A 10,153-nucleotide genomic window follows, 5' to 3' on the forward strand; every position below is an offset into this window, starting at 1 on the left:
TTTTTAAAGAGCTGCATTTATTAGACAGAGACAAATAATGAATCTTGTATTGAGGTACAGTACATATTGTGTTGAGGTACGTCAGTGTTGTACTTGTTTTTGTATTATCTAAGGGTACATCTTTTTCCTGTTAAAGCTCAAATGTAGCTGATGAAACAGTACTGATTATTCTTTTGTCAACACAATACCATGGCTTGAACTTAAAACCATGTCAACTCTCATTATTGTAAGAAATAACACTGCTTTTGAACTGTAAAACCTTGAATCAAACAAACTACATTTTAATAACCCACAGCCACAAGAGTGCTGTGCGCATGTAAACATACTGCAACCTTACTATGCTTCTGAACATAAAACACACTACCTACAGTGCCAGATTAAAATATAAAAGAGCAACATATTTAAAAAAAAAAAAAAAAAACTTAAGTTGTCAACATGAGCTTATACATTCAACACACACGCAAACACAGTCACATACATCAGGTTTGTGTTTTTAACTTGGAGCTTGAACAGCTGTTAACTAAATGTAACACTGCATTGTGTAGAGCAGCATCCACAACTGCTGTGAAACTGCCTTAGAAGTACTCTTATGGGAACAGTAACATCCTTTGACTCAATGTAGTATCAATGGTGAAATGGTGATGTCACTGTTTCCTGAAAACAATAAACAGTATAGAGTCTATAGACAGTTCCCAAACATTATTAGAGGTAAAAATGAACAAAAAACCCAAAGGACCCTTTCAGAAGTACACCGTAACACAACAAAAATAAAAACAAAAATAACAATCTTTGTTTAGGTAAACAAAATCTGCAGAATGTCTGCATTTAGGGTATATTTCACTTGAAATTGAGTTAAAAAAATCTTCATGGAGCCAAATATTTGAAAATAAAAAAGGAGTTTACCAGCAACTTCATGTCAAACAAGCCTATGGGAGAGATGAGAAAGAGACTTGTTACATGTACTGCAGTTCATACCAACTGAAGACAATCAAAAACAGAGGCTAATGGATGGAGCAACATTAAAGTTATAGGCACCAATAGATCAGGTCCTGCAGTTCTGTGTACCTTGGCTATAATTCCTCCTTGTTCACCTTCTCCACCTTCTCTTCTGCTTTGTTAGCTGCTGCTGCTTCTGCAGTGATGTCCTCTATATGAGCCAACATGTCAGCTGTGAGGGCTTCCTCCAGCCGCCGCCTCACACTCTGCACCAGGTCCTCCTGCTTCCTGAGAGACATAGACCAAGACAAGGAAACTATGAAAACAGCCATTTCATGGCGAAGATGATGATGATGAATTAGTTCCACAAACTGTTTTTCTGTAAAGCGACCTTGGGTTCCCTGAAAGGCGCTATATACATTTAAGTTATTATTATTATTATTATTAAGTGAGGGAAAATATATAGCAATTTAATATGTTTGTCATTGCTGTATGATATGTATCACCAAAGTACTGCACAGTGCAAATTTAGACCAATAACAATTAGTCTTAAAGGTGGGGTATGTAATTTATTTCAGAAACACTTTTTGTTATATTCCATGGAATGCTCTTAACATCCCGATAGCAATGAATATATTAAATGCTTTGACAATAAATACATAAAAAAATGTCATCTGTGGAAGCCGTAGTACTGTAAAAAGCACGACCAATCCTTTTAGCCAGGCCGGCTAAACGGATTGGATGGCCTACCTGCCTGTCAGCCTTCCATCTGGGCACAAACTTATCTCGTGCCCTCATTGGTCATGTGCGCGTTCGTGTGTGTTGGAGGAGGGGCTCTGTAAGGAAGTGGCAGATTTTTTCCGGTTGTGTATTTTCAAATTCTAGCGCACTCGAGCCGGTTTCTACAAAATTACCTACCCCACCTTTAACTCAACTACTAAGAGCAATGTATAGTGTATATTTATTTTTTGTGTAATTTGTCACACATGCTATGTAGGTGAACAATCAAAAAAACTGAGACTATTAATAGTTTTAAAAACACTATAGAAGCCTTGAGTTGGATTGAGTTGCAGTAACTTCCTCCTCACAAACACATTTTAAGCTTGGTGCTTTTCGTCAAGCAGAGGACACATATTTACATAACACCAATAACTATTTACTATATCAGTAACTTACTTACCGATAATTACCCAAAACTAACTACAGCCCCTACAAGTCGCCCTACCTTACTGTGCCATGACCCACAATACCTCTACAAGCACCTCTACAGCATACTTGAGACACAGATTGTTTCATTCCAACGTATATGTGAAATGAAGTAACCCCTACAGCTGTGTTGTTGTGCGACCATCTCACCTGATGTCATCGTCGGTCACTACGAAGGCTTTGCAGAGAGGTTGTGATGTGTTGAGCCAGACTCCAGGGTTTTTCTCCACAGCGGCGGTGAGCTGTCCGGTGACAGGGGAAGGGCTGGTGTGCAGAGCACTGGCGATGGAAGACAGCAGAGTTTTATCTGAGCTCACAGGACCAACCGCTAGGTAGAAGACAAAAGGGAAGCACAAGTCAAGCTTCTAGAAGAACCCCAGTTTGTAACCACACAAGGTCATATTTGCCTTAGTTATCTCACCCTGTAAGCCTTTGGGAAGATCCATCGTTTTCACCAGCTCCTCTGCGATATCGAATGCATTCAACCCGCTCAACTTCCTCTCCCAGAATAGCTGGAGATTGAAGCAAAGCAGAAGTTTTATGTGCACAAAGCCAGAAAGCGACATTAAAGAACACCAAGTGTTATATACGCTAGTATTTGTCAGCTATGCAAAACATTACAACTACTTGCAGCAAGAGAGATCAGAATCAGAATCGCTTTATTGGTCCCTCAGTTGGGAAATGTACAGCGTAACAGCAAAAGTGGCATAGCAGGCAATAATACAGTGTGAGTTAACTTATTAAATATAGAGAAGAAAAGCACACATTAGCAATAGAATCCAAATGAAGACAAATAAGTACACCACTTTAATTGTTGGGACATTTGAAAATGTATGTTTTCACTTGATTTAACTTGTTATTGTTTTAATGGTGAGACTCTAAAGAACGTTTTATGCTATATTGTGTTTGTTTTGTCATTGGACTTACTTGTTTCGGTTGGTCCACAGACTTCTGCGGGTCCGCCTTCACCTTGTTGTTGGGATGATTTGTTACCTTGGTCACCGGTTGTTTGAAGATGGATGCCGTCTGTCGAACTGGTAGTGTTGTGTTTAAATCAGGCTTGGACTTTAAGAGAGACAACAACATGACTTATAACCAGCTTTGATGATAGTAAAATACAACCGTTCTTAGTATGACCTTTCTGAGAGGTAACTGCATCTACGCAGTTGTATGAATGCGTTATTGTTGTATCATTACAGAACAAGGCGAACAATGTAAACATGACAATGAACTCCCGTGATTATTATGATGAACAAATTGTTTAAAAGGGAACATTTTCAAATGTAGCCCGGTTAGCCACTGTTAAAACAGAAGTAACTCTGTGATGAGGGTTATAAAACACTTTGGATGAGTCCTTGAGGTTCTAAGTCAATCCAAAATGTGTGGCTGAATAACTAAAGGAAAACTGCAGTGTCAAGACATACAGAGCTGACACAAACCTTTTTGCTATACACTCAAGGCTGTAATCACTACCTAATGTGCCTCCACTGATTGCTTCACAATGAAGACTCTTGCTCTGCTGGTCATGGTCAGAAAATATAATTAAAACCCATTTGGTTCAATGATGTAAAACGATAACCTACAAGGGAGGTGAATATGTTTTACAGGCCCTGTATACTAATTTAAGTGTCCAGAGATCACCATGAAGTTTCAGGGGAAATGTCCTTTCAACTGGCACTGGGATGTAGGTCTCATTAGTGGGGGGGGGGGAATGCAGACTCACCCTGATGTGATGATTGTTGTCGTACAGATGCTTGTGCCTGCTGCGGTGCACTTTGGTCAGGAGCGACCATCCAGCTCGGGAGTGGCCGGCGTTCACATCCGTGTGAAGGTGGTTGCCCAGACTACGGACTATCTGGGGTTTGTTGAGAATGCGCTTAACAGGTATACTAGAAGAAAAGAAGAAAAGTCAACATCACCTAATGTCCCTTCTCAATAACTAAGGCATTAAAGCAGTTATTACTTATCTCAAATACTAGAATTTTTATTTACATCATTTATCGGACAGCTTTATTTACTTCTCAAAATCGATTCTTTATACCCTTTGTGTTCAGGTTATTTTTTATTTGAATGTTTCCATTGAACTAAAAGATAAAACGTTCTTTCTAAGCAGTGGTAGTTAAAATGAGCACAACACTAAACATCTACAGCAAAATTGTGATACATTGACAGGGACGATATTACTTATGATATTTTAGGTTTATTATAATGATAACACTTACATACTCTATAACTTAAGTAAGCTTTAACATAGCAGAGTTTTTTGTGTGGTAATAGTACCGTTACTAAAGTAAAGGATGACTGCTTTCCACCACAGCTGGACACCATCATACGGTTTATTCTAAATGAATGAATGATCTCTTTACAGGCATTGATGGCACTACCTTTAAATGATCACAAGCTGTAATTTGTCGCAAAATAACAGGGGTTCCTACATGGTTATCAATGCAGCCCATCTGAACACGCCCACAGGTGGAGTAATAAGCTACAGTTTGGAAGATCGTTTTAAGTGGAGCTTCAGGTTTTATCAGTAAACCATCAACTCTGTATTTGTAATACATTAGACTGGCTGGCTTTTCAAGCAAAACCACTTTGTTGAGAATAATATAGCAACTAATTTAAAGGACTTGTAAGCCAATGTAAGAGCTACATTATCTACGAAACAGCATATCCCTTATCTCCTAGTTTAAAAAGGGAAAGTGAAGACTTTGAGAAGGCATCCTGGAGACGCTGAGCAGGGGCCCAACGCGCCGCAAGTCAAGCGTGTGTAAACAATGAAACTCAGCTAGCTAATCAAGCTAGCTGCGCTACTAATGTTAACGTACGAGCAACTACCGCATCAATTAAAATTCCATTGTTCACAAGTGGACGTTTACAAACCTATCAAACTCAAAACGATCTAAAGCGTGCGGTAAGAGTATTAAACAACGCGTATACAACACAGACATGACCATTTTGTAAGAGTTGTTCTGAACTGCAAAACGCATGTATGCATGCGTGCATTTCCTGCAGAGAAACTTTTATTTTACCAACTCATAGGGCAGAATATTAAAAAGTCTTACCCTTTCCTTTCCATGGTCTTGGCTTTCTTGGTTTGCTTGTCTGTGATTCTGGCTCAGGAAAGATAAGAAGCCAGCTATCTGTTTGTTGTTGCAGTCATAATTTTTCACGGCACGGTTTGTTGTCGATTCCCTTTGCTGTCTGTCTCCCGTCAGGACCTTCGCAACTGCAGATCACTCCGCCAGCCTTCTAACACAATGAGCGGAAGACACCCGCCACATCCGCGGTGATATAGTGCGAAAGTGATGCGCCAAGTTACCGATGCAGTGTGCTAGAGCAGATAAGAGTCTATGGAGGTTACTGTGTATTTTATTAATAAAGCACGACACTTTCTCAAACGTTTCTTTAAACCACGAAGTGTAAATAAAAACGTGGAGGCATTTCAGAGGGACACACAGAGGGCTAATACGTTTAAGGCTTTTTTTCTCCTCAGTTATATTACAGAATGCATCGATGATATATTTTTTTTAAATAATGGTGCAGAGAAAAGACCCCTTATAAAATAAAACATGAACAAATGGGGGAACTTTGGGAACCCTTCGTGCAACCTCACACAAATACAAACTCAAAAGGTGGACTCTAAATAAGGTACATTTGACTAAATATTTTGCATCGATGAAATTGTTCTTGAATCTTTAATGAAATGTATTGACAGATAGACCTTATGTTACTAAATTTTAAAACAATTGGATGAAGCAAACATATTCAAGAAATTAGTTGTAATACTAATTGCCAAGAAAAACTGAAAACTAGAGCCTCAAATTGAAATTGGATTTGTTATGAATTTTATCTAATTTCCTTTGTTTATTTCTTTGTTTTTAACCAGGCACCATCATTACATCTATTTTTCTCTGAATCTTTTTTTACTGGTAAGCAAAATACCTAATACTTTTAGCTTCCTGAATAATCCGAAGACCTTTAGGATGCAAAATAATTTATATTGTATTTTTTCATTGAACACATTTCTGTGGAATGCTAGCTATTTTGCTAAATCCCCCATGAAACTCCAATGTACATACGTCCAATTGACCACATAACCTTGAGTCAAAGCGATACTTGGAAAGATTAAGTCAGCCTTATGCGACTAACATTAACTAAATTACATGAAAATGACTGTGTGCTTTAGACATGATATAGAGTACATTTGTTAAGTGTGTTGTTTAGCACACCCGTCACCCCGTGAAAGAAATATATTTACACAAGTTCGACCACTCTGCAATAATCACGGCAGTTCCCACCAGTGGCTCAACGTGCATGGATGTACAGGGACCTGTTCATCATAATAATACACAACCACAATATAGGATACATCTCATATACTTTACTTCAAAACAATAACAGAGTTTTTCAATTAAGAATCAGGTTTGACGCACAGAAGACTGATGAATAAAATGAATACCTGACCCCCAAATGAAGTGGGAAAAAAAAAGTCCATTTGTCATCGGTGTTCTCATATTTCTTCTATACATGTTTTTTGTTGGTTGACGACCATTGAAATGACAAGTCCAGTGCATTTCCATGGATGTTGATGGTGAACAGTTCAATGAGCTGCAGGGTGAAGATGACACCCTCCAGTGGCCTGCAGGACACACGACGCCAAGCTGAAGCATTCAAGTCTCTGTGTAACACCGACACCAACCTGTCGAAAAAAGGAAAAGAAATTTTTTTTGTCTGAGAAGTAGAAACGTGGTTTTGCTGTGACAGAGAAATCAAGCTTGAAGGAAAGACAGCAAGTTCAGTAGAAAAAGTTGTAACAAGTGACACTTCAAAATATGTTTGTTTTGTTTACAGATTACACACTTTGTTGTTGTTGTTTATTCATTAAAAGCACAATGCAAATCTCACTTAACAGTCAACACTCTTCACAGACATTTTGTATTTATTAAACTATTCATTTTGGAGAATTCCTAGCAAAATAACTAAGCTGCAGATCCTATCTGATGTTTCAGAGGTGTTCTAGTCTTATTAGAGGCTAGTACATATGGTTTTAAAACAGGCCACTGTCCTGGATACTGGTCTCCTGACACCCTAAACTACCTGGCATATTGTTTCAGAATTACACTCCGTTTATCATTTCCTTAGTCATGACAGCTGCCTGCTGTGGAGAAGAAAGTAGTGGTCTTGGCAAGTTGACCATGCCAGTTGAGGTATTTGGTCGCAGAGAGTATTACAGAGTTACTACTAGTGCAGTTTCGAATACTTGGATTAAGATGTTTAGAAATGTGAATCACACTATAAAGAAAAAACAACTTTATATTTTGTTTATTTTATGATATTATGTGCTGTTTGACCAAATGGTTTTGGATAATTAGTTTACTTGGGAAATTGTAACTTTCTTAACAATGTCAATGTGGACAACAGCAAAAGGTGCATAGCCTACACTCACAACTTTATTAGAATAATTAGGGTCTTTAACAGTATGCACCTTTCCAGTGTTTGCCACATTTTAAACCAATTTTTAATGTCTAAATAAATAGAAATAGCTAGAGACCAGTTTTAATCAAGACAATGACACAGAATAAGAAATGTGAGTGTGAACAGTATAAGGGATCATTTTAAGGCCAATTTAGATGTAAAGGTGTAAACTAAGCACCACAGAATAGAAGTTCCTTGTTTATGGCTTTAAAAGATACAGTAGGAACAGAAATAATGATAGTGCATCTACTGCTCTCCGTTTGCAACACATGCTGTTACACCTTCTCTCTTATGTTTGCAGTCACCTCTTTGCCATTTACTGAACAAACCTGATATCCACTACTTGTCATTATTGAATTTGCCGCTAATGTAGGGAACATAATCCAGAATCATTCTCCAGTCTGTGAAGTGGACCAGAGCTACGCCTCCCACTGAACCCCATACGGCCAGAGTGGGGATCCTGTGGAGAACAGAACATTGTCAAGACTTACACGTTTCTCCCATTCAGAGTGGATATACAAATGATGAAAATTGTAAAGGTTTGTTTTATTTTGTGACTAGAAATATGAATTCTGAACACATACACCAAAGGAAAAAATATTAGGCACCGAATGATAAGTTAATAAAGAAGTGTTGGCGTAAGTCATGTCACAAATAAACAACATTATTCCCGAAAGGCAAAAGATAAACAGATTTTCCGGTTAAAGCTTCACTGATTGAAATGTTATGAGTGACTTGCCTTTTTACCCATTTATAAATACGGATGTATTATTAGAATATGATTAAATTGATAATAAATCTTTTTTTTTTTTTTTTTTAAAAATAGGTGTCTCTCAGATGACTCATACCTTACAGACACAGTAGTTACCAGGTACAAAACGTATGTACAAATCTATGTGGTTGTAGCAATTAGACACCAAATCAGACCACATTTAAAATGTAAAGACATTTATTTGATTAATTAATGGACAAATTATTTGTATCACTAATCATTTTTGTCAAATCTGAATAATTTGCTCCTGTGGGTATCGTCCAAAGTATTCATAGTTACATGTCGAATATATGTAATAATTATATGTTATGTAAAGCGCTTTGAGAATTCGGAAAAACGCTAAATAAATGTAATGAATTATTAATCAATATTAAAGCTAATCTTCACGTGAGATCAGCTGACTAGTGTTATGGTTAACTTATATAAACAAGCTAAACAAAAGGTATAGAAATCGGGAGATTGCTATGCGAAAACATTCAATGAGGACAAAGAAGCTCACTTTGTTTGTAACTTCATAATTGTTATTTTTGTCATCTTTATTCTTAGTTTAAATGAGAAGTATTCAGCAGCACGTCCCCACAGGATGACCTCGGCTAAGCTAACAGCTAATGTTTGCTGAGGACACGATCAAGATTATGTTGACGTAAGTCTGACTTCTTTCCGGGTTTTAGCACTACTATTGTAACGATGTAAAACAAATCATCTTACCATGTTTTGGCAATGGACACATATTTTGTACCGATCACTTTAGCGATCATTTCTGCTGAAATGTGTCCTCCGTGCCGCTTTAAGAGCCCTAAAGAACTTCCGGTTTGCTACTGCGCATGTGCGTGATGACTTCAATCCATTTTACTCGGAAAACATCAGACAGTGGATACAACTGAACATGTAACACATCGATTTGTAACAGTTACAAACGTGTTACACTTTTATTATCTGTAGTTAATGTGTTGCTAACATGGCTAATCCTTAATATATGCGCGTTTTTTAAAACCTATACGTAATATTTTGCACACGGTGTAAAGTAAACAAGTACATTTACTCAAGTATTGTACTTAATTACCATTTTGATAGACTTGTGCTTTACTTTATTTTTTACACTTGGCACTTCTACCCAATACAATTGAGAGGTTAATATTTTACTTCTATTCCACTACATTTATTGAATATCTTTAGTGACTTGGCACATTTTGATTAATAGTATGAAATATAATCAACACCTACATTTGACTTTAGTTGCACCTGAAGTACATTCACAATTGACCCCAAAAAGTAATTTAATACTTTATGATTTAATAGTATTTTTGTCTTTGGTACTTGGGAGTATATTTTGATGCTAATACTTTTTGACTTTTAGTTGAGCGAAATTTTAAATGCAGGACTTTTACTTGTAAGAAAGTATTCCTATACTCTGGTAGTTCTACTTTTACTAAAGTACAACATCCGAGTACTTCTCCCACATCTGCACACATCAGTTTGTATTACAGCATAGAAACATTTTCTAAGGCTTTGGACAAATACAATAAAACGCTGTGTATTCAGCTGGGTGCAGCTCATTTCTGCGCCACCGCAGACAAATCAATCTAGTACTGCTGGCCTGTTTATCTATTCCTCTTTACCCTTTTCGTCTGTTGTAGTTGGTTTGAAACTCATTAAACAAATAGAATATTAAATGAATCGACCACTACCTCGTTCCATTGCAGAAAAGAAAAAAACATTCAGGTGTTTTTAAAATATGAAAAAAAAGACATTGGATCAACGTGG

The 10,153-nt window shown here is 37.2% G+C and overlaps 2 protein-coding genes across 3 annotated transcripts; both read right to left on the bottom strand.

Annotated features, from left to right (window-relative positions):
* Positions 1-5,374, bottom strand: mbd3a (methyl-CpG binding domain protein 3a). 2 transcript variants are annotated; one of them, XM_034104029.1, is made up of 8 exons: positions 5,205-5,374; positions 3,866-4,031; positions 3,070-3,207; positions 2,564-2,654; positions 2,293-2,470; positions 1,066-1,224; positions 904-926; positions 1-654 (listed from the first exon to the last, which is right to left on the bottom strand). In XM_034104029.1, exons 1-6 carry the CDS (start codon positions 5,216-5,218, stop codon positions 1,071-1,073), a joined length of 741 nt encoding a protein of 246 aa, XP_033959920.1. In that variant the 5' UTR covers positions 5,219-5,374; the 3' UTR covers positions 1-654; positions 904-926; positions 1,066-1,070. The 2 variants fall into 2 exon arrangements, with proteins under 2 accessions (XP_033959920.1, XP_033959919.1); XM_034104028.1 differs by having other exon boundaries at positions 1-926.
* A 1,129-nt stretch (positions 5,375-6,503) lies between these two features.
* On the bottom strand, positions 6,504-9,210 carry uqcr11 (ubiquinol-cytochrome c reductase, complex III subunit XI). Its single transcript, XM_034105216.2, has 3 exons — positions 9,098-9,210; positions 7,947-8,077; positions 6,504-6,841 (listed from the first exon to the last, which is right to left on the bottom strand). Exons 1-2 carry the CDS (start codon positions 9,145-9,147, stop codon positions 7,957-7,959), a joined length of 171 nt encoding a protein of 56 aa, XP_033961107.1. The 5' UTR covers positions 9,148-9,210; the 3' UTR covers positions 6,504-6,841; positions 7,947-7,956.
* Between the last annotated feature and the right edge of the window lie 943 nt (positions 9,211-10,153).

The sequence above is a fragment of the Pseudochaenichthys georgianus genome, chromosome 17 (genome assembly GCF_902827115.2).
Source record: "Pseudochaenichthys georgianus chromosome 17, fPseGeo1.2, whole genome shotgun sequence".
Classification (NCBI taxonomy): Eukaryota; Metazoa; Chordata; class Actinopteri; order Perciformes; family Channichthyidae; genus Pseudochaenichthys; species Pseudochaenichthys georgianus.

What these genes read in the sequence shown, in the direction of transcription:
- mbd3a (XM_034104029.1), bottom strand. An exon ending in TCTTCCCAAAGGCTTACAGG is followed by an intron (nt 2,471 to 2,563) that starts GTGAGATAACTA and finishes TCTTCTACCTAG; the next exon opens with CGGTTGGTCCTGTGAGCTCA. An exon ending in GTGACCGACGATGACATCAG is followed by an intron (nt 1,225 to 2,292) that starts GTGAGATGGTCG and finishes TATGTCTCTCAG; the next exon opens with GAAGCAGGAGGACCTGGTGC.
- uqcr11 (XM_034105216.2), bottom strand. Translation starts at nt 9,147, where the DNA reads ATGATCGCTAAAGTGATCGGTACAAAATATGTGTCCATTGCCAAAACA. An exon ending in GTGTCCATTGCCAAAACATG is followed by an intron (nt 8,078 to 9,097) that starts GTAAGATGATTT and finishes TGTTCTCCACAG; the next exon opens with GATCCCCACTCTGGCCGTAT.